Source organism: Hemiscyllium ocellatum, chromosome 15 (genome assembly GCF_020745735.1).
Source record: "Hemiscyllium ocellatum isolate sHemOce1 chromosome 15, sHemOce1.pat.X.cur, whole genome shotgun sequence".
In the NCBI taxonomy this organism is placed as follows: Eukaryota; Metazoa; Chordata; class Chondrichthyes; order Orectolobiformes; family Hemiscylliidae; genus Hemiscyllium; species Hemiscyllium ocellatum.
In genome coordinates, this window is record NC_083415.1 from 36,613,475 (window position 1) to 36,638,656 (window position 25,182).

Below are 25,182 nucleotides of genomic sequence, written 5' to 3' on the forward strand. Positions count from 1 at the left end.
ACAGGACAGCAAAAAGGGAATATGAGATAGCTTTGGTAAATAGGTTAAGGGCACTCCAAAGGGATTCAAAGTTTGGGAGAAGATTTGTAGCTCGGGTGCTCGTTGTTGTGGTTCTGTTCGCCGAGTTGGGAGTTTGTGTTGCAAACGTTGCAAAAAAAAGAGGAAGAAGAACACCTATACAAAGTATTCACCAAAAACGGATACCCGCGCAATTTCATCAACAGATGCCTAAGGGAAAGACAACGGAACGAGGACATGCCGCAACCCAAAGGACTAGCCACACTACCATACATCAGGAGCATTTCCGAACTGACAACCAGACTGCTGCGACCATTAGGACTCATAACAGCACACAAACCAACAGCCACTCTCAGACAACAACTCACCAGAACGAAGGACCCGATACCCAGCATGAGCAAAACCAATGTAGTGTACAAAATCCCATGCAAGAACTGCACAAAACACTACATAGGACAAACAGGAAGACAGCTAACGATCCGCATCCATGAACAGCAACTAGCCATGAAACGACACAACCAGCTATCCTTAGTAGCCACACAAGCAGATGACAAGCAACATGAATTCGACTGGGACAACACTACTATTATAGGGCAAGCCAAACAGAGAACAGCCAGGAAATTCCTAGAGGCATGGCACTCATCCACAGATTCTATCAACAAACACATCGACCTGGACCCAATATATCGGCCACTGCAGTGGACAGCAAGAACTGACAACCGGAAGCAGCAGAGACAAGCTACTATAAATGCCGGAGGAAACATCACAGAAGCGTTTCACAGGAGGCTCCCAAGCACTGAGGATGTCACCTAGTCGGGGGACGAAACGTTTGCAACACAAATTCCTAGCTCGGCGAACAGAATCAGAACAACTCCAAAGGGATTTTATAAATACATTGAGGAGAGACTAGGACCCCTCAAAGATCAGCAAGGCAGTCTATGTGTGGAACTGCAAGAGATGGGGGAGATTCTAAACAAGTATTTTGCATCTGTGTTTAGTGTGGAGAAGGATATAGAAAATGAAAGAATGTGGGGAAATGAATAACCACATCTTTAAAAATGCCCATATTACAGAGGAGGTGCTGAACATCTTAAAATGCATAGAAGTGGATAAATCCCCAGGACTTGATCAGGTGTACCCTAGAACTCTGGGAAGCTAGGCAAGTGATTGCTGGGCCCCTTGATGGGATATTTACATCATCAGTAGTCACAGGTGAGGTGCCGGAAGACTGGAGGTTGAGTAACGTGTTGCAACGTTTTAAGATCGGTGCTAAAGAAAAGCCAGGGAACTATAGACTGGTGAGCCTGACATCATTGGTGGACAAGTTGTTGGAGGGAATCCTGAGGGACAGGAGTTACATGTATTTGGATAGGCAAGGACTGATTAGGGATAGTCATCATGGTTTTGTGCATGTGAAATCATGTCTCACAAACTTGATTGAGTTTTTTGAAAAAGTAACCAAGAGGATTGAGGGCAAAGCGGTGGATGTGATCTATGTGGACTTCAGTAAGGTGTTCAACAAGGTTCCTCATGATAGACTGATTTGCAAGTTAGATCGCATGGAGTACAGGGAAAACTTGTATTTCACTCCAAAGAGATTTTAAAAGTACATTGAGGACAAAAGTATAACTAGCGAGAGACTAGGACCCCTCAAAGATCAGCAAGGCAGCCTATGTATGGAACTGCAGGAGATGGGACCACTTGGATACAGATCTGGCTCGAAGGTAGCAGATAGAGGGTGGTGTTGGAGGGTTGCTTTTCAGACTGGAGACCTGTGACCAGTGGTGTGCCACTCAGCTCAGTGCTTTTCGTCACTTATATAAATGATTTGAATGTGAACATTAGAGGTATATCAGTAAATTTGCAGATGGCACCAAAATTGGAGGTGCAGTGGACAATGATGAAGGTTACCTTTGGGTACACTGGGATCTTGATCAGATGGGCCGCTGTGCCGAGAAGTGGCAAATGGAATTTAATTTAGATAAATGTGAGATGTTGCATTTTGGTAAGACCAATCAGGACAGGACTAATACACTTAATGGTAGGGTCCTGGGGAATGTTGCTGAACAAAGAGACCTTGGAGGGCCGCCCAGTGACTCAATGATTGGCACTGCTGCCTCAAAGTGCACGGGGACCCGGGTTCAATGCCAGCCTCGGGTGACTATCTGTGTGGAGCTTGCACATTCTCCCTGTGTCTGTGTGGATTTGCTCCGGTTTCCTCCCATAATCCAAAGATCTGTAGGTCAGATGAATTGGCAATGACAAATTATCCATAGTGTTAGGTGCATTAGTCAGGGGTAAATATAGGGTTGGAGATTGGGTCAGTGTGGACTTGTTGGACCGAAGGAACCGTTTCCATACTGGAGGGAATCTAATCTAATCTAATCTACAGATTCATAGTTCCTTCAAAGTAGAGTCTCTGGTAGATAGGAGAGTGAAGAAGGCATTTAGTATGCCTTCCTTTATTGGCCAGAACATTAACCATAGGAGTTGGCAGCTCATGCTGTGGCTGTACAGGACATTGGTTAGACCACGTTTGGGATATTGTGTGCAATTCTGGTCTCCCTCCTAGCAGGAGGATGTGGTGAAGATTGAAAGGGTTCAGAAAAGATTTACAAGGATGTTGCCAGGATTGGAGAGTTTGAGTTATAGCGAGAGGCTGAATATGCTGGGGCTATTTTCCCTGGGTGTTGGAGGCTGAGGGGCGACCTTTTTAATAGAGGTTTATAAAATCATGAGGGGCATGGATAGGGTAAATAGACAAGGTATTTTCCCTAGGTTGGGGGTGGAGGGGAGGGGAGTCCAGAACTAGAAGGCATGAGTTTAGGGTGAGAGGGAAAAGATTTAAAAGGGACCTAAGTAGCAACCTTTACACGCAGAGGATAAGACATGAGACATAGGAATGGAAGTAAGGCCATTCGGCCCATCGAGTCCACTCCGCCATTTAATCATGGCTGGTGGGCGTTTCAAATCCACTTACCCGCACTCTCTCCATTGCCCTTAATTCCTTGCGAGATCAAGACTTGATGGTGCATGTATGAAATGAGTTGCCAGAGGAAGTGGTGGAGGCTGGTACAAATGCTTCAGAGGGTGGTATGGGTGACATCTTATTTCTAACACAAACTCACTTTCACATATGTATTGTTATCATACATCATTATGTGTCTTATCAACAATCACTGTAACAGCAACTACAAGCATCAGGTTAACTATCTTTATATCATACCATCTTAGAACCCTGTCCTAAAGATTTCCACTCTTTCCGTAACACCACGTAGCATTATATTACCTTAGTGTTCAACACAGAGCAACATTTAACAGGCATCTGCATGGGTGTTTGATTAGGAAGGGTTTAAAGGAATATGGGCCAAGTGCTGGCAAATAGGACTGGATTAATTTAAGATATCTGGTCAGCATGTACATGTTGAACTGAAGAGTCTGTTCCTTACTGTACATCTCTATGACTAGATGCAACCACATCTGGAATGGACAGAGTAGATGGTTATTCTTTTGTACCAGCACATGTGCTCCACTTATGGGCGACATAAGGCCCTTCAAGGGGAAATTGTATAAATGGGGCATGAAGCTGATTTAAGAATCAAAATATTGTATAGTGTGGAAAAGGACAGTGTCACTCTTTGAAATGTACCAATTCTTCGGACAGCTTCCCACCCAGACTCAACTTCCAAGACGAACTGTTACTATCATTTTCAGAAATGAACATAGCTTTTTTTGGTTTTTTGCCTTATCCTTTGCCATTGTCAGATTAAAGTGAAAATCTTCAACCATTTGAAGGCTTTCAAGTATGTGATGCTCTGTGTTGAACACTAAGGTAATATAATGCTACGTGGTGTTACGGAAAGAGTGGAAATCTTTAGGACAGGGTTCTAAGATGGTATGATATGAAGATAGTTAACCTGATGCTTGTAGTTGCTGTTACAGTGATTGTTGATAAGACACATAATGATGTATGATAACAATACATATGTGAAAGTGAGTTTGTGTTAGAAATAAGATGTCACCCATACCACCCTCTGAAGCATTTGTATTTAGTTCCCCTCCTCCAATGTGCACTGTGAAGAGCAACTCCTATTTTGTACCTGCTGGTATGGCTGACTTTAAATATGGTGCCATGATGTCAGCATAGTGGCATGTACTTCCACCTTTGCTCACTGAATGGTTGCATGAATGGAGTACCATAGAGGCATAGTATATGCATAATCAGGTGAGCAGTAGAGAATTGTGTTGGAGAAAAAAGCTGTAGCTCACAAGAGAAGTCCTTCATGAAAGTTCCTGAACTTGGCACTCAGTCGAGTTTTGGTGAACTTCAGTCCCACATTACTGTTTTGTGGAAATGAATTTCTTCTTCTTCATCAAAAAAGCAGCTTTTCTGTTTGCTGTCAATATCACTATTGTTACTGTCCTCAAATTGGCTGTCACATTTCCTGCATTAAAACTATGACTACCAATGTAACTTCTGATGTATTTTCACATAGTATGGTCTTTGCAGAACAGCCATATGTGCATAGATCTTAAAAAGAATCTGACCCTCTTGTTGACTGTTTGCTTCCTGTGCACCAACCTCATGGTTGCTGCAGGACTTGCACCTATATTGTTAGAGGGAAACTTTGTGACTCTGCTTAAGTTCCTTAACTGTAAAGCACATGACTTCCTGTGATTGTGAAAGGCAATCTATAAATGCAAGTCATTTTTCTTGCTTTGTTTTCCATCTTGTTTTTGATAATTAATTCTGAAGTTTTAAGGTTTATCTTGTCTTATTTTAATTGATCTTCAGCGACATATTTACATGTGTTATCTTTGTCCTACAGCTGTTTCACTATGAGTTACACAGAAAAACCAGATGAAATTACTAAAGATGAATGGATGGAAAAACTCAATAACTTGCACATCCAAAGAGCTGACATGAATCGTCTTATAATGAATTATCTAGTTACAGGTAAGACTGATGCAAAAGATAACATACAGATAATATAGATAATAATAAGAGCCCTAAATAACCCAGTATTGCAGGCAGAATTTTAGGAACATATCTATTTTGCCAAAAAAGAATCTTCATCTGAAATGGATTAATTTTCCTAGTTTTGAGACCTTGCAAGAAATTGGGTCAAGGAAAGGGTTATATTTTGTAAAAGCTAACTTGAAATAAACTACTTCACATAATGAAAATGGATAAAATGGTAATATGTCAGAATTTGTGAACAGACAGGTTAATATTTTGTGTTTAAAGGTGTTTATTTTCTAAATGTCAATGCCTATATTATATAATGCAATATTAAGGGTCATTTCTATTGTATATTTATAAATGATATTTCATCATCAGATAGATAATATCTTCAAGGTATGGAGGATAGAAGAATAGAGTACAAAAGCAAGGATGCTTACATCTTTATAAACCACTTGTTGGGCCACAGGTGGAGTTCAATTCTGAGCGCCAGAGAGATTAGGAAGGATTTTGAGATGTGAGAGGTTCTGAAAGCAACTTGTCAGACCACACGAGGGATTTGGGACTTAAGATCTTATCAGTTAATCAGAGAAGCTGGGATTGATCTCACTGGAGCAGAATAGATTAAAGGGAGATTTGATGGACATGTTCAAAATCTTCAAAGGGTTTTGGTTGGTTTTTGAGAAAAGCTTTTTGTAACTAATCAGAGTTAAGGTACTTGGCAAAAGAGTTAGAGGCAAGGCAATTTTTTAAAATGGTGCACGTTCTGCACTGGATGCATTGCCTGAAGCAATGATAGAAGTGTATTCAGTATTCACTTTCAAAAGGAAATTGGATAAATAAGGAAAAAATAGAGGGCTGTAGGGATAGAATGGAACTAATTGGACAGTTTTTCAGAGGCACAGGTCTCCTATGCAGTATCTTTTTATGATTCCCTAAATGATTGGACTTTATATTGATTAAATGAATGAAAATAATGCAAGTTTTTTTGTATTGGTCAGTCAAATTAAGATTTTTTGTACATTGAAAATTTATAGTTAAGTCAGTGGGCACTTAAATATCATAACCATGCTAATTTTTATCAAAGACTTGAGGGTGTAATTCAGTAATTGCTCTTGTTTTTCTGTTGTGACTTTATCAATGGAATCAGAAGTTTGAACAATTTAAAACAGTACTTTTTGCTGCAGCCCTGCAGAGTATTGCAAAATAGCAATACTGCTATTCTGTAAACATTTGTAACTATTATGTTGGAGAAACATGTGATGTTGAGAAAACTCTTGACATAATTATGCCAATTTGCCTTAGCATCTGACCATAAACCGTAGACACCACAACAGTAAAGTACAGTGGATGCTGGAAATGTTCAGCAGATCTGACAGCATCTATGGTCAGAAAAGTTGAGCTATATTTAAAGTAAGTGCCTCTTTATCAGTTTGAAATTATTATGAAAGGTCAGTGACCAGGAATGTTAGTTAACTCTGTAAAGAGGTTGCCAAATCTGAATGGTAAAAGCTACTTGTGTTATGCTACATTTTGATTGCAACCTTTCTATCGAAACAAATCGAAGTCATCTGCAGTGAGTTCAACTTAATTTTATAATAGCAACATATTCAGAATTCTAAGGTTAAACATTCAGAATATGTACGGCATTTCAGTTTATGCATCTTTGATATTTTGTTTTACAGTTAACATTGGGTCTGAGCCAAAATATGGTCCATTTTATAGGAGATAGAATGATCAGGCACACAAATGGATGTTGTCGTTATTTCAAATGTACTAGAAGTTGTGCACCTTTCTTGGATTGGCCAACAATACTTTTTGTTGCATTGTTTTAATTGTGCGCATAACATCAGTCAGTAGTGTAGGTAGGATGAGTTTCTAAAACTTAATGTCACCTTCATCAAGAAGAAAGAAAAAGGAGTGAAGGATTTAAGATGGAATGGGAAAGAACCTAATGTTACTATGAATCTAGATCATCTTGGGGTTATTAAGTTAAAGTTTAATTGAAGACCTATCAGAAATGCTTTGATAGTTTTGTTTTAAATTGCAGAAATGGGACAGACTATTGATGCACTAGTGAGGGATTTGGAAATGAGGTCAGCCATCACGTAGTCAGTAGCACATGTCCTGTTTTGTATTTTATGGTTATGCAGTGATTGGATGTGTATGGAAACACTACATTCATGTTAAGCATTCTTTCAAAGTGTTGTGTGTGATGTGGATTAAATTTAATGGTATGGAAAACTATGAAAATTTGATTTTTCACTTCATGTGAAATTTTAAGGAATAATAAAATATTTTGTGAGAAGTTTCCAGGATAATTTACAGTTTACCTGCTAATACAATTATAAATTAATGTATGATTTGTTTCAGAAGGATTTAAGGAAGCAGCAGAAAAATTTAGAGTGGAATCAGGGATTGAGCCCAGTGTTGACTTGGACACCCTTGATGAACGTATTAAAATTCGTGAGGTGATACTTAATGGACAAATTCAAGAGGCGATTGCACTTATCAATAGTCTGCATCCAGAGCTTTTGGATACAAATCGTTATCTTTATTTCCACTTACAGGTAGGGAAATCTTGACATTCAAGTGTTAAAAAGGGGAGTGTTGGTGGGGTCAAAATCTAGGTCCTATTTATTTATAAATTATAAGTAGCATTTGATGAACAATTGCTTAAAACACATATTTAAAAGTTTGACTTGTGTATATATACAGCCATAATTCAGACCATAATAGGCATCATAACTATATGTAAAAATAAATTTTATGAGGCTGCTTAACTTAGTGCATGTAAACTATTCACCCCATTGCCAACCCCCTTTTCTCAAATTCTTGGAAGTGTTCATTGCCTCCCAAACCTTTGTCTACATTCATACAATTCTATGTACAAATTCCTCAAAGCAGATTTTCTGGCCAAAGACTGCAACAGTACTTAAAGTCATAAATGCTGTTTCTTATAATAGTAAACATGATAAACTTTTCTGTTTCATCCTTCTCACCCTATCTTCAGCAGGAAAATGTGATACCTGGGCCCATATCCTCAGTTCGAGAATGGAAAGAGCATTGATTTGAAGGAGCAGTGGCTGTGGGAGACATTAAAGTTTTCATTAGAGGAGCAGTGAACTTGAGCTGATCAAGTTTGAAGTTGTGGGGGGAAGGGGTTGTGTATCTAGAAGTATGAGTGGAAAGCGAGGACTTAGATACTGCCACAGAATCTAGGAGATTCTGCTAAAAGATTGTGATTTGGTTGGGATGTTGGAAAATTCCATTGTGGCTGGTTTTCTCTGTTGGAGGGGGGGGGGTGCTGTTGAGCACTTGCTGCCAACATTGGATTACAGCCAGGTTTAGGATTGCTCCCTACTGAGCAGCATTCGATAGCTTGTGATTCAATCTGGAGCAGGATGGCCCAGAAAGACTAACAGAAGTTATATATACGGAGTGAACACAGCTCTTCATATCCATGTGAACACATAAATACATCGGATGAAGTAAATGGATTTAATCTCAATGCATGCTTCATGATTTTTGACCTGCAGGTTTATGAAGAAAGTTGAATTATTTATCATTTGTAATGCATAGGGCACGGTTACTAAACACCTACTTTTAAAACTGGCAGGGCAGCACATATAAAAAAGAAACTGCATTTGAGTTGAAGCTATGTGGATGAACAAATTAATGAAATGAAATTATTTGCTGAAATGAGTGGATTTTTGAGATTGTGCTAAACCAAATTGTGTTAACCCTTCCTACTGCTGTCACATTTCATCATCTCTCCTGAAAATGTGACCTCTTGTGTCAGGATAGGTGTGGCATCCATGAGAGGGATAAGAATGTGACTGTACGAAGAGTTATGATGGATATGCAAACAAGTGAAATCAATGATCAAAGAGTTTTGACAGGACATAGGCATGTAAAGAGAGACTTGAGATGGGTGGGAGCTGGAAGAAAATGAGACAGGGACAGGCTGGGCTGGAGGAGTACGTCAGTAAGGTGGTCATCAACAGGGTGGTGATGGCTTAGTGATATTATCGCTAGACTATTAATCCAGAAACTCAACTAACATTCTGGAGACTTGGGTTCAAATCCCACCATGGCAGATATTAGAATTTGAATTCAATAAAAACGGTCTGGATTTTAGAGTCTTAGGATCACCATGAGACCATTGTTGATTGTCAGGAAAAACCCATCTGGTTCATTAATGTCCCTTAGGAAAGGAAATCTGCCATCCTTATCTGGTCTGGCCTGCATGTGAGTCCAGACCCACAGCAATGTGGTTCGTTCTTAACTGCCTTCTGGGCAATTGAGGATGAGCAATAAATGCTGGACTAACCAGCGATGCCCTCATCCTGTGAGTGAATAAAAAAATCTGTGCTATCAGGTGACACTTGCTGAGCCAATAAGAATTTAAAGTCTGGTTGAAGATTTGTAGCTCGGGTGTCCATTGTTGTGGTTCTGTTCGCCGAGCTGGAAGTTTTTGCTGCAAACGTTTCGTTCCCTGGCTAGGGAACATCATCAGTGCTATTGGAGCCTCCTGTGAAGCGCTGCTTTGATGTTTCTTCCGGTATTTATAGTGGTTTGTTCTTGCCGCTTCCGGGTGTCAGTTTCAGCTGTAGTAGTTTGTATGTGGGGTCCAGGTCGATGTGTCTGTTGATGGATGTTCTTGCCACTTCCGGGTGTCAGTTTCAGCTGTAGTGGTTTGTATATGGGGTCCAGGTCCATGTGTCTGTTAATGGAGTTTGTGGATGAATGCCATGCCTCTAGGAATTCCCTGGCTGTTCTCTGTCTGGCTTGTCCTATGATGGTAGTATTTTCCCAGTCAAATTCATGTTCCTGGTTGTCTGAGTGTATGGCTACTAGGGATAGCTGGTTGTGTCGTTTTGTGGCTAGCTGATGTTCATGGATGCGGATTGTTAGCTGTCTTCCTGTTTGTCCTATATAGTGTTTTGTGCAGTCCTTGCATGGTATTTTGTAAACTACGTTAGTTTGGCTCGTGCTGGCTATTGGGTCCTTTGTTCTAGTGAGTTGTTGTCTGAGTGTGGAAGTTGGCTTGTGTGCTGTTATGAGTCCTAAGGGTCGCAGTAGTCTGGCTGTCAGTTCTGAGACGCTCCTGACGTATGGTAGTGTGGCTAGTCCTTTTGGTTGTGGCATGTCCTCGTTCCGTGGTCTATCTCTTAGGCATCTGGTGATAAAGTTGCGTGGGTATCCGTTTTTGGCGAATACCTTGTATAGGTGTTCCTCTTCCTCTTTTCGCAGTTCTGGTGTACTGCAGTGTATACCTGATTGTTGAATGTAAAGTGTGTGGTGAGGCACACACCACACACTTTCGTATATCTGATTGTTGAATGTAAAGTGTGTGGTGTGTGCCTCACCACACACTTGACATTCAACAATCAGATATACGAACAAATCAACGGAACACCCATGGGATCACCAATCTCGGGACTCATAGCAGAGGCAGTTATGCAAAGGTTAGAACATACAGCCCTACCACAAATCCAACCCAAACTCTGGATCAGATACGTCGATGACACCTTTGTAATCATCAAAAACACAGAAATAGAAAAAACACACCGAATCATCAACGCCACACTCACAGGAATACAATTCACGAGAGAAGAGGAAAAGGATAGCCAACTCCCATTCCTAGACGTGTTAGGAGAGAGAACACCCAACGGAGAATTCACCACAAGGGTACACAGGAAACCAACACACACAGACCAAGTCCTGAACTATGAAAGTAACCACCCCAACACACACAAACGAAGCTGCATCAGGACACTATTCAAAAGAGCCACAACACACTGCAGTACACCAGAACTGCGAAAAGAGGAAGAGGAGCACCTATACAAGGTATTCGCCAAAAACGGATACCCACGCAACTTTATCACCAGATGCCTAAGAGATAGACTACGGAACGAGGACATGCCACAACCAAAAGGACTAGCCACACTACCATACGTCAGGAGCGTCTCAGAACTGACAGCCAGACTACTGCGACCCTTAGGACTCATAACAGCACACAAGCCAACTTCCACACTCAGACAACAACTCATTAGAACAAAGGACCCAATAGCCAGCACGAGCCAAACTAACGTAGTTTACAAAATACCATGCAAGGACTGCACAAAACACTATATAGGACAAACAGGAAGACAGCTAACAATCCGCATCCATGAACATCAGCTAGCCACAAAACGACACGACCAGCTATCCCTAGTAGCCATACACTCAGACAACCAGGAACATGAATTTGACTGGGAAAACACTACCATCATAGGACAAGCCAGACAGAGAACAGCCAGGGAATTCCTAGAGGCATGGCATTCATCTACAAACTCCATTAACAGACACATGGACCTGGACCCCATATACAAACCACTACAGCTGAAACTGACACCCGGAAGCGGCAAGAACAAACCACTATAAATACCGGAAGAAACATCAAAGCAGCGCTTCACAGGAGGCTCCAATAGCACTGATGATGTTCCCTAGCCAGGGAACGAAACGTTTGCAGCAAAAACTTCCAGCTCGGCGAACAGAACCACAACAACCAATAAGAATTAGGGACAAGAGATAGCTCTGTACTGGATGGCATCATATCTACAACAAAGGAAGACTGTTATGATTGTTGGAAGTCAGTCATTTCAGCTCCAGGAGATGACTGCAGAGGTTCCTCAGGAGACTGTCCAATGCTACATCACCATCAGTTCATTCATCACTTTACCTTCTCTCCATCATAAGGTCAGAAGTGGAGATGTTCACTTTTGACTACAGTGTTCAACAACATTTGTGACCAGTTGAAGTAGTCCGTATCCAAATGCAGTAAGACCTAAATAGTTTCAGCTGGTGAGTGGTGAATAACAAGTGGCAAGAAATGACAATGTCTAGCAATTCAACCATTGTCCTCGACATTCAATAGAACCACTGTCACTGAAGTCCCAATATCAACATCACCAGTGACCAGAAATTGAATTGGACGAGGCATAGGTATTCTCTAGCGAAAAGAGCAAGTAAAAGGCTGGGAATCCTGCATCAAATAACTCACCGAAACCTGTCCACCATCTACAAGGCAAAAGTTAGGAGAGTAATGGAATACAGAATTCCCCAATTGTCTGTATGAGTGCAGCTCCAACAACACCTCAAGAGGTATGACACCATCCCAGACAAATCCACCTTCTTGATTGGCACCACATCCACAAATATTTACTCTCTCCTCCACTGATGCTGCAGTAGCAGCAATGTGTACTGGCTGAAAATGCATTGCAGAAATTCACCAATGCTTCTGAGACAATATTTTCCAAACTATTGACCACTACCAACTAGAAAGATGACAGTAGCAGATAGATGGGGACACCACTTCCTGCAAGTTCCCCTCTGAGCCAGTTGCCATTCTCACTTAGCAACCTTGAAGAAATGGAAATATGTTTTTCTGGCAAAATCCTGGAGTGTCCTCTCTGACATCATTTTCAGTGTTTCTAGACCCAGTAACTGCAACATTCATGAAAGTAGCTCACCCATATCTTCTTGAGGACAATCAGAGATGGGCAATAAATGCTGGCCCAGCCAGTAATGCAACCCTCCCCTGAGTAATGTAAATATTCTGTTGTTGTGGCTGTGGGTATGTTTTCCAAGCCAGGAAATTGATTTGCAGACATTTTGTCCCCTGTCTAGGTGACATCTTCAGTGCTTTGGAGCCTCCTGTAAAGCACTGCTGTACTCTTTTCTGGAATCTATTTGGTTCTGTTTCTGCTGCTTCTGGTTGCTGGTTCCAGTTGTTCATTGGAGTGGCTGGTACATTGGGTCTAGGGCAATGTGCTTGTCGATGGAGTCCATGGCTGTGTGTCCTGCTTCTAGAAATTCTCTGACTGTCCTCTGTTTAGCTTGTCCTATGATCATTGTGTTGTCTCAGTCAAATTTATGGTCCTTGTCATCTGTGTATGAATATTAGGGACAGCTGGTCATGGCGTTTAGTGACTAGTTGGTGTTCATGGATGCGGATTGCTAGTTGTCTGCCTGTTTGCCCTATATCGTGTTGCATGCAGTCTTTGCATGAAATCTTCTAAATTACATTAGTCCTGCACATGATTAGGTAAAAGGTCTTTTGCCCGTGAAAGTTGTCCGAATGTGGCTGTCGGTTTCTGGGCAGTCATGAACCCGAGTGGTCGGAGAGGTCTGGCTGTAAATTCTGAGATTTTTTTTAATGTAAGGTAGCGTCGCTAGTGAGTTAGGACATGGCATGTCCTCATTGTGTTGTTTGTCTGTTAGTTATCTGTGGATGAAGTTGCGGGGATATCCGTACTTGGTGAATACTCTGTAGAGGTGTTCTTCTTCCTTTCGTTGGTCAGGAGTGCTGCAGTCCATTGTAGCCCTTTTGAACAGGGTCCGAATGCAGTTTCTCTTGTATATGTTTGGGTGGTTGCTGTTGTAATTCAGAACCTGGTCAGTGTGTGTGGCTTTTCTGTACACTTTTGTGGTGCATTCACCATTCTGTATTCTTTCTACCATTACATCCAGGAATGAAGTTGATTGTTGGCTTCCTTCTCTCTCGTAAATCTGATCCCTATGAGTGTGGTGTTGATAATCCGGTGTGTATTATTGATTTTGGATCTCTTAATGATAAGAAAATTGTCATCTACATATCTGATCCAGAGTTTGGGTTGGATTTGTGGTAGGGCTGTTTGTTCCAATCTTTGCATCACTGCTTCTCCTGTGAGCCCAGAGATGAGTGAGCCCATAGGTGTTCCATTGAACTGTTGTATATTTGGATGTTGAATGGGAAGTGTGTCGTCAAGCAAAGCTTTAGTACTTTGAGCGTACCGTCCTTGTTGTTAGGTTCCCCATCGTGTTGGCTGTTCTGCTTGTCCAAGAGGTTGGCTATTGTCTCTCTGGCTAGAGTTTTGCCAATTGAAGCAAACAATGCCATTACATCAAATGAAACCAGTGCTTTGTCCTTGTCTATGTTTATGTTCATAATGTTGTCAAGGAATTCCTGTGATGATTGTATAGAGTGTTTGGATCCATTAATAAGATGTTTTAGTTTTTGTTGGATTTCTTTTGCCAGTTTATGCGATGACACCCCTGGGAGTGTCATGATGGGTCCAACTGGTATGTCTGATGTGTGTACTTAGAGTAATCCGTAAAATCTTGCGGTGTTGATGATTTCTGGTTTCATTCTTTGTAGGTCAATCCTGGCTATTAGTCTGTTTTTTTTTAAAAGGTTCCGTAGTGTGTTGTTTATTCTATTGGTTAGTTGTGGCATGGGGTCACACTCCCACTGTATAGGTAGCTGTCAGTATCTGCAAGTAGTTTCTTTGTCTGAATATGTTTCTCGATCTTGTCCATTAAACGGTCATTCTGCCCTAATCCGCTGGTACTATGATTATGTTCTTGTTATTTTTGAGTGTTTTTCGGGCTTTTCTCTCTCTTTGGTGTTGAGGTTGTTCGTTTGTCTTTTTTTTGTTGGTTTATCTGACTGTTTGTTGTATCTCTTCAGTTACTTCATTAGTTCTGAGCGGACATTCTAGTGCAGTTAGGAAGTCTGTTATTTTTGCATCCTTGTGATTGTAGTTGAGGTCCTTGGCTAGTATGGCCTTTTTTGTGTGTGTAAGCTTTAGAGAAGTTTCTAACCCAGGTGTCTGTTGTGTTGTCTTCTCCACTGTTGGTTAGCTTAGTCGTTTTGTCTAGTAGTGACATTCTCTTTCTGTATGTAGTTCTATTCTGTCCTATGGTGATAGCCTGTTTGATTGTCATCGTCCACTTCTGATTTGTTTTTGAAATTAACAATTTTTAGCGCACAATTTCTTGTCTGTACCTTTGTGGTCTGTTGTGTGCATCCATAATCATAACCCTGGTCTTCCTGAGACCATTTGTCTGACTGCTTCCCTGGCTTAGAAGTATGACACTCATCCACGGACTCCATCAACAAGCACATTGACCTGAACACAATATACTGGCTACAACAATGAACAACTGGAACCGGCAACTGGAAGCAGCAGGAATTGAACCAAATAAATTCCATAAGAGGCAGTACAGCTGCACTTCACAGGAGGCTCCAAAGCACTGAAGGTGTCACATAGACAGGGGACGAGTCATCTGCAAATCAACTTTCCAGCTTGGCAAACATGCCCACAACTGTGACAAACAGTACCCCAGCTACAAATCTTTACACAGACCTTGAATATTCTGCTGTGTTGGTGCTTTATAAATGCACGTTATACAAAATAGAGTATATAAATAGGAAAGTTTTGGTTAATCTGTGCAATACACTAGTTGACAATGGCTGAAATACTGCAAACGGTTTTGGATCTGCTATCTAAGGAATGTTATATTGGCATTGGAAGCAGTTCAGCGAAAGCTCACCTGGTATAGAAGGATTGCTTTATAAGGAGAGGTTGACTATTTTGGGCCTGAACTCAATGAAATTTAGAAGAATAAGTGGTGACGTTATTGAAAATTCTGCATTCCTAGGGGGCTTGATGTGGAGAGGTTGTTTTCCTTTGCAGGAGAGTCTAGGACCAGAGGTATCATCTCAAAAGAAAAGGTTGCCTAGTTAGAACAGAATTGAGGAATATTCTTCCTTACGGGATGATGAATTGGCGGAATTCTTTCCCATAGAGGGCTGTAGTTGATGGGTTGTGAAGTGTGTTTAAAGCTTTACTCCGTAAGTGGATTAAAAGTTGTGGGGAAAAGACAGGAAAATGGATTTGAGGATTTTCAGATTAGTCACAATCTCAGTGGTCTTGTGGTCTAACCTTACTGGATGGAATCCAAATTGCATGAAAGTAAACAATAAAAGGGATTAATCAGTGATCTGTACACTTGGCTAGAAAAACAATTCTGAAATCTGAGTGTAGAGATGAAATAGACTTGGGCTATTAAGATTAGCCTGATAGGATTGCGAGTAGGCCATTCAGTCCCTTGAGTTTGCTCCACATTCATCATCAATAAAATTTAGCTCTGACCAGAAATTGACCAAATCAAGATCAAGTCTATTTTTTTAAAAAAGTAACGGGTTGAAGAGAATCTTTAAATAGAATGTAGGTGGGTCAGTAAAACGTTTGCCGACTAGTTGGCAGCAGCATTGGAAACTCTCATTTTATTTTTCATTGAAATCTGATCAAGAAGAATTAATTATTACCGTATCTGCCTGAACTTCAGTAAAACTTTCTTTTATTACAGTAAATATTTAATGGTGCATTAATAGTAAATATTTGTGCAGAAGAATAACTTTATTGCTCCTTCTCCATTGGAATCCTCTAGTGTCTGAACGGGTTCAAAACAAATCTGAGCAGTCTATTTGTTGATGCTTCTGGATCATCAGTCAAAAGTGCTTGCATACTGCTAGTAATCGTCTTGAGAAAAGCTATAAGAATGAATTGATGAAGTAGTTCCCAATGTTAAGACATTGACATTAAAGACACATTGGAATGTGTAGAGAAAAGTCTTACTTTTCATGTGGCAATTTGACATGAGTTTTAATGTTTGTACTAACTTTCTAAATTTGTGCAAAAATCCACTGGAAGAATGCTATTTTACAGATCAAATATTTATATGACTGTAAAATTGAAAGTAGTATTTCATTTTTGTTTCATTGAAATAAAGGATGCAAGGACTAAGATGCTGAGAAGGATGGAGGTACCAATTAATATATTTGCATGACAAGATGTTGAAGAATGCAAAGGAGGCAGTTATCTGACCTAGTAGTGGATTAGATGTGCCTTCTGAACTTTTGGAGGTTAGATGATGGAAAGTGTTTCTGTTGACATCATGATTAAGGAAATGGCAGAGGATAATTGATCATTCTGGAGGTTGATTGAGTAGGGGTTCAGAGAACCCTGTTGTGGATTGAAGCTCTGTGTGATTGGGAAATGTTTCTCTCCACAGATGGTGCCAAACCTGAATATTTCCATAACTTCTGTTGTTTTTATCTTCTGTTTTTATCTTCTGTTTCTGTGTCTTGACTTTAGCTGTTCCTTCAATAGGCAATGGTCTAGTGGTATTATCACTGGACTGTTAATCCAGAGACCTTGATAAAGTTTTGGGGACCCAAGTTTAAATCCCACCATGACAGATCATGTAATTTGAATTCAATAAGGATCTGGAATCAAGAGTGTAACAATGACCACAAATCCATTGCCAATTGTTGGGAAAAATCCATCTGGTTCACTAATGCCCTTTAGGGAAACACAGTGCCATCCTTACTTGGTCTGGCCTACATGCGACTCCAGACCCACAACAATGTGATTGACTCATAATTATCCTCTGGGCAATTAGGGATGGCCAATAAATGCTGCTTAGTCAGCAATGCTCTCTCCCCGTGAATGAATTTAAAAAATAACAATGGATTTGTTCGGTTTGTGTACGTGGGTATAATATTTTTTCAAGTCACATATCATAGAACCCATAGAATGCCTACAATATGGAAGCAGGCTCATTGAGCCCACACTAACCCTCCAAAGTCTATCCCTATAACCCTGCATCTACTTTGGCTAACTCACCTAGTCTGCACATACTTGGACACTATGGACAATTAAGCATGGCCAATCCATCTAACCTGCATGTCTTTGGAATATGGGAGGAAACTGGAACACCTGGAGGAAACCACACAAACACTGGGAGAATGTACAAACTCCACACAGGCAGTCACTGAAGAGTGGAGTCAAACCCAGGTCCGTGGTGCTCTGAGGCAACAGTGCTAACCACTGAGCCACCTTGCCACCCCAAAAAAATGACCTGAGGAATTTTATTGAAATTGCTATTTCCCTCTGATTTTTTTTAAACAAAAGGTCAAGAATGAAGGTGACTAAAAACTGATTCAGACAGTGTATTTAGAGACAGTCGGTACCAGGTGTGTAACAATTTGCACTTTTTGTAAAACACTAAAGGAAATGTGTTCAAGCTGTCTCCAGAAAGTATTTCTGGGAGCCCATTCACATTCTAGATTAGATATTTTGACACTGATACAAAGGTTAATCCTGCTGCTTTATTCATGCAAGATCTGATTTTGAGGTTTTTAAATTTCAATTGATTGATGCAATCTGCAACAAACATAGCAAGAGTGCTTTTATGATTTAAAACAAAACTATGCAATAAAAGTAATCTGGATGAAAATGAAATATACATTCTTAGTGGCCATCTTTCAAGCATAGTTTTCAACTGTTCTTTGTTTTGATGCTTAAAAAACCTGCTCCAGCAGTTTGCAGTTAAAATGTTATTTTGTTACTTCAGCATGAATTAATATTTTCCATTGACCTAAAATGTTTTTAAGTTCAATTTAATATTTAAAACCTTAAATTTCTACCTCATCTTCCGGTGGCATGCATCAGCAGTGAAGTTAGAAGGGGATTCTGAGAGACCGGATCTACATACATTTGGAAAGGCAAGGACTGATTAGGGATAGACAGGATGGCTTTGTGCAAGGGAAATCATGCCTGTCAAATTTGATTTGAGTTTTTTGAAGAGGTGACCGAGCAGATGGGTGAAGGCAGAGTGGTAGACATTGTCTACATGAACTTTAGCAATGCTTTTAGCAAAGTTGTGCATGGTAGACTGGTTAATAAAGTTAGATTACATGGGATCCAGGGAGATCTGGCCAATTAGATATAAAATTGGCTTGACAATAGGAAACAGAATGTAATAGAGGGTTGTTGTTCAGACTGAAGGACTGTGACCAGTGTTGTGCCGCAAGGATTGGTGCTGGGTCCGCTGTTGTTCATCATTTATATAAAACAGTATGAATGAAAATATAGGAGACATGGTTAGTAAGTTTGCAGATGACATCAAAATTGGAGATGTGGTGGACAGTGAAGAAGGTTTTCACAAGAGTACAATGGGATCTTGATCAACTGAGCCAGTAAGCTGAGGAATGGCAGATGGAGTTTAATTCAGGTAAATGTGAGGGGTTGCATTTTGGTACGACAGTCCAAAGCAGGACTTGCATAGTTAATGGTAGGGTCCTGTTGTCAAACAGAGAGATCCAATGGGGCAGATACATAGTTCCTTGAAAGTGGTGGCATGAAGGCATTTGGCATACTTACCTTGGACAGAACATTTACCTTCTTGGACAGAGCATTGAGTTCAGGAGTTGAGACAGCATGTTATGGTTGTACCAAGACATTGTTAAGGCTGCATTTAGAGTATTATGTTCAGTCCTGGTTGCTATAAGAAGGATGTTATTAAGCTGGAGAGGGTGCTGAAAAGATTTACAGAATCTTACTGAGACTAGAAGATTTGAGATATAAGGATAGGCTGGAAGTTTTTTCCCTGAAGAATCGGAGGCTGATGGGTGACCTTATTGAGATTTACAAAATGGTGAATGGAATAGATAAAGTGAATTGCCATGGTCTTTTCCCCCAGGGTAAGGGTGTCCAAAACTAAAGAGCATTGGTTTGAAGTGAGAGGGGAAAGATTTAAAAGGGACCTATTTGACTCTCTGACCATTGTTAGAAATTAAGCAGGATGCCATTGACCAGGCTCTGGTGCAACAAGGTATATTGCAGTGCTTTAGACTTGCCCCTGTACCTCTTCATTTTAAAGTGTTTTTATGCTTACCAAGCTGATGACAATGCAGTGATGGGAGAAGGAGAATCCAGGACTGGAGTGAATAGGGAAAAGAACAGAACATTTCCTTGCCCAATGAGATTTAAGAATTTAAAAATTAAGATTGAGAAAGAAATTGGTTGTTCAAATGTCAAAGTTGAGATTTTAAAAATAATGGATAAATAGGGAAACTTAAGACTGGATTGAGACAGAAAGAAGGAATGAAGGGGCACGTTAGGGTTTTTTTAATGTCTTTGAAATTCAAAACTTGAAGGACTGTGACTTAAATTTCTAATAAATAGTGTTCAGATAAGTAAATTTTTAGTGGTCAACAATTATCATGTTACTGAAAGGTTACTTACTGCAACTTTCACAGTATAAACATCAGCTTCAGGTATGGCTTTATCCACACCACAAATACAACAACCCCGTGATATGTAATGCATGTCAAAACTCAGGCAGGTGGCGGACTTCCAGTTTTGTAAAGCTAACAGTGGAGCACAAGTCAGGAAACAATCTTTGGACGTTAACATATAACTGCATTTGCTTCTCATCTAAAGTTCCTCTACAATTTACTTATAAATTATAAGTACACCATTGGATTCTCCACTATATTTTGACAGTAAATTCTGGTCCATATAATGTAATCTTTAGCAGTAAAACAGAAAACTTAATTTTTAAAAGAAGAAACCTATTGGAACTAGAATGTTCTTGCTGAACAACTGTGTACCAATAACATTACTGACTGTATTGTTGATTGGTTAACCTAACATTATTAAATGTGCTCTCTACAGCAACAGCATTTAATCGAGTTGATTCGCCAGCGTGAAACAGAGGCAGCTTTGGAGTTTGCCCAGACCCAACTTGCTGAGCAGGGAGAGGAGAGTCGGGAATGTCTGACTGAGATGGAACGCACACTGGCTCTACTAGCTTTTGATAATCCAGAAGAATCGCCATTTGGGGATCTGCTTAATATGATGCAAAGGCAAAAGGTAATAACTTCAATCAGTACTGCACCATTAAATATTCTTAATAGAAAGATTGGTTAGGTATGTACTGTCGGAAATATTTGTTAAATGTACAGATTTTTTCCTATGCAATTAAAATGTCTGGTAAAACTTGCCATAAACTGTCACATTGCATATTGGACACTGGTGTAGCTATATGATTCTGCATATAATTACCTATAACTTAATTGAAAACTGCATGTGTGAAAATCTATTAAATCTTGCACATTATTGTTGTGCAAGACCTGCTTGATGGCATCTTCAATGACATTTTCCAAATGTGATTAAGAGTAGACTAATTTGGTGTAATTGGTTTGATCTGTCCTGCTTTTTATGGCCAGCTTTAACTGAGCATATTCTGTTTGTAGAACATTATTTACTAAATAACTCTCTGTACTAAGAACTACGCTCACAACCACTTTGTCTTTTTAATCTGGTTTGTAATGTGGTCATTTCCCAGTAGTGGAGTCTTAATATATTATTATGCAGTACTTTGCTCTTCACTGACAGAATGTGTACACATGTTCTATCTGGTTAATCTTAACAAAATAGGTGACTGCCATTCTGTTTCAATCCTTGGTCAAGGCATTGTCCTAATCAGAGGCAACTTACTTAGTTTAAATTTGAACAAAGTTTGGCAGTTAACTATCAGTCACCATCGTTCTGTTGCATTCTCCATGGCAGCTCCTCTACCAATGTTCCAACCAATTATCACTTTATTTTTACATTTTATACTGTGTGAAAATAAAGCAAACAAGTTCAAATGCTGGAAATCTGAAAGAAATAGCTGGAGAAGCTGAGTCTACAGAAGGGTGACTGAACTCAATATTGACTCTGTTTTCTCTCCGCAGATGCTGGCAAACCTACTGAGTTTCTCCAGCAACTTTTATTTTTGTTTCAGCATAAAATGTTATTCCCTGTTAAATTGGTATTTGTGCAAGTTTCCTGATGGGTTCAAGACAAAGCACTTCAACAGAATGTCTTTTTTTTCCACCAAGCCTCTAGTTTTCTGCCACCAAATGCGTATTAGAAAATTCAACATTTTTATTTATGAATTAGTATGAAAGTGCTAATTTCTGTTTACAATAAAATGTGATCTTGAGTAGAAAGCTTCTGGTATCCAACTGTGTTTGTCTTTTATAGAAACTGAATTTGAATGTTGAATTTAATGGACTACAGTCTTTTTTTTTGTTTTAAATCTAGGTTTGGAGCGAGGTGAATCAAGCAATTTTGGATTATGAGAATCGTGAATCAACACCTAAGCTAGCCAAACTGCTAAAACTTCTATTATGGGCACAGAATGAGCTGGACCACAAGAAAGTTAAATATCCTAAGATGACAGACCTCAGTAAGGGAACAATTGATGAACCCAAGTAAAGACTATATGATGGGACTGAACAGGATTATGAAGCATCTTGCTGTACGTTTACTGGTTACAGTATATGAGACAGGACTATAATTTCACTAATAAATGACAGAACATGTGAATATGACTTTATGGTTAAGAATGATCACATTTAAGGCTGGGATGAAGTCCAAAGCATCACCAACACATTACATCGGAATGCCACCAAATGGCTGCTGAAGGGTCAAGAGAGTGCAAGATTCACCCCAGTCCTAAATTCATTTTTATGGTAATTTATAACTTTACCAACTTCACACGTTGGACTGAAAATACTGAGTATTTACGTTTGGCTGCTGTATAGGATTTCTATTTGTAGTTTCTTTGCTTCATATGCCAACAGTTCTTAAGTGTATGTTTATATATTTTCAAACCAAATTTTCTAAGTATCTGCCTGTTCTTGATTCAATATCCATACTACATCTGAAACTAACCTCATAATTTATTTCTTACGAAATATCCTCAGCAATGTTATTCTTAATATAGTATCTTCTATTAAAATTATTTGGAGCCAGTTGTGGATGTAACATGGATAGTAAGAATGTAATTAATATAAACTAACTACTCAGTTTACATTTTCTCAGTCCCATTAAAATTTTTCCACTGTTCAGGAAAAAGTTCAAATACTTGTTAATTTTCATTAAGTAGCCTTGCTATCAAACTAAAATTCACAAGCTTGCAAGTCATATTATTTAATCTCAAGGTTTTGTATATTTTGTAGCAATGAGTTGTTTGTATATAATGCAATTCCTTGCAGAAATAAGTAGTTTATTGATTTCCCAATACACAAGTGCTTTAAACTTTGAAATTCATCCGTAGTGCTTTTAAACCCTTCTTTGTGTGTGCATTACATGTCTTGACCTTATTGATATATTCTGTTTTTTAAAAAAAAACAAAGATGTTAATTTATCATTGCATATATCGGTGAATACTTTGAGAGTGTACAATGGAAAGTAATTGACAACTATTTTAATTAGTTTTATAGCTGAGGAATGCAGATTCTGTGTGTTAGGTACTTTTCAGACAAAATAGTTGATGGTACTTATTTAATTAGAAGAAAGATTAGAAGAAGATTAGAAGTTTAGAAGAAAGATTCCAGATGCCATCATCTGTATTGTAAATATTCCCTAGATTGACTTTAAACATGTAACTGAAGAATGGTGAGATCAGTTTTGTAGAAATAGTTGCAAATCTTCATTATTAACAAAAAGCCAAAAGAACTGCGGATGTTGGAAAACAGAAACAGAAACAAAAACAGAAATTCTGTGTTTGTTGCAAATGTTCACGTCTTCTCCCTAACCCCATCACCTACTGCACTTGTTTTTAAAGTTTGCTCATGATCAATTTAATATTTCAGGGGCTTATAACAGGGAAGCTTACCACAACTTTGAGAATGCTTTGTATCTTGGAAAAATCTTGATAAAACCTGTTTTAAATTTTTAAGATTCTGTAAGGAAGTCATTGAAGTTGATTTTCTGAAAAATGATCCCCTTCTGATTTAGTTTTAATACTTTTCTCAGCAAACGTACATTATCTTCTCAGTCTAAAATTTGTGTCATTAACCTATTTCAGTCACCCAAAATGGACATCTAAGAGATAAACCATTGTATAGGTGGTTTGACCATACACCCAGTTATGCTATCTCTGTAGTAATGCTGTCTTGTCCCTCACTTCATCTAATAGATACAAAGGTCTTTTTAGTGAATTCAACAGTGTCATGTTAATTTTTTTTAGCTTCTTAAAAAAATGAGCATGTTCCCAGAGATTAAAGGTTTGAAAAACCATAACCTTAACTAATTAACAACTTATCTCGACAAATGGTGTGGTCTTCTAATAGTTTGCAGATTAAAGTAACTACTGTACAGTTAAATAAAAGTATAATATGTTGATTAAATGTTAAATATACAAAAAAAGTGAAAGCCCATAATTAATCATTTATCCTTTGTAAAAACTATTTGAATGAATAATGGAAGAATTCAAAAATCTGATTTCAAGACAACTCTTATTTAAAATGCTGTTATGCAATGAATTATCTTGTGCAGTGAATGGACTGGAGGATATTTATTTTTGTCTGAGTACATAGCAGAATGCTGAAGAATGTACGAGACCAGAAGGATAATTATGGTCCATTGACCAAAATATAGTTGATGAGTGTCTTTATGTTCCCCTATCTGCAGCCAAAAGTAATGTGTCTAGTTTCTTGAATTTGCTAGGACTTGTCTCTACTGTCTTCCTAGGAAGCTTTTCTACGTGTTGATCGATCTTATCACAAGAATCATTATAACCCTGTTCATAAATCATTAAATCATTAACATGTTTTTCTCCTTACTCTTTACTTCAGTTTTTATTTTCATGCTCTCTAATTTTTTTCCTGTTTTAAAAATGCTTATTAAAAATGCATTCAAATCTCTTTTTTTGTTATTCCCAGTTTTCATAAAGTAACTTGAGAGGGTACTTAGCATCACATCAAATAGAAATAAAAATGTAGTAAATCCAGTACACTACTACAATGTGCAAAATTGGTAAAAAAGCAATTGTGACTGAGGTCAGAAGTAATTTGTTCTCTTAATGAATCATTTCCACTTGGATTGTTCTAGCTAGAGTGATGGAGGCAAAAGATGTTAAGTTCACTGGAGAAATGATGAGAAACATATGCTTTTTTTAAAAAAAAAATAAAGTGTGGATGAATGAATGTGGTACTCTGCAAATTAGATTGGTAAATGGAGAGAAAGATAGTACCATGAAGCATTGTAAGTTGTGGAATATTTTTAACATCCAACTTGAATGATTGGAAACATCTTTAGAATTAACTGCAAAGATTATATTCTTTCCTCAATTAACAGGAGTATTGACATTATTTTGGTGGCAAAACCTTACATGAATGCTTCAAGTTAATAATTAGTAAATAAAATAATCTAAAATTGACTTAATTTACTTTTAGATTTCATAATTTGTCATTTGGACATAACAATTTATAAATAAAAGTTTGTTTATGTTTGACCAATATTCTAAAAAGCTCTTCAGTTCTTTCACATTATTCCTTAACTGATTTTAGCTGAATTACATTCCTTGGTTTCAGCATTACTTACCAATGGTTTAGATGTAGAGAGCATGATTAAGTTTGAGGGTGATTCAAAAATTGTCCCTGTATTAGGGTTTGGGGAGGAGCAGTAGAAAAATACAGAAATTTGCAAGAAGATATTCAGAGGACTGATCAGGTGGGTAGGATGTGAAATGTAGAGTTCCATTCT

The 25,182-nt window shown here is 38.8% G+C and overlaps 1 protein-coding gene across 2 annotated transcripts in view; it reads left to right on the forward strand.

Annotated features, from left to right (window-relative positions):
- Positions 1–24,808, forward strand: part of LOC132822945 (glucose-induced degradation protein 8 homolog) — a 44,634-nt gene extending 19,826 nt beyond the window's left edge. The window contains exons 2-5 of one of the 2 annotated variants that reach the window (XM_060836376.1): positions 4,848–4,975; positions 7,355–7,551; positions 20,317–20,514; positions 21,733–24,808. In XM_060836376.1, the coding sequence (XP_060692359.1) occupies positions 4,858–4,975; positions 7,355–7,551; positions 20,317–20,514; positions 21,733–21,906 (687 nt within the window). In that variant the 5' untranslated portion in view covers positions 4,848–4,857 and the 3' untranslated portion in view covers positions 21,907–24,808. The remainder of the gene's footprint in view (positions 1–4,847; positions 4,976–7,354; positions 7,552–20,316; positions 20,515–21,732) is intronic. The other variant, XM_060836377.1, reaches the window with a different exon arrangement.
- The last annotated feature ends 374 nt before the right edge of the window (positions 24,809–25,182 follow it).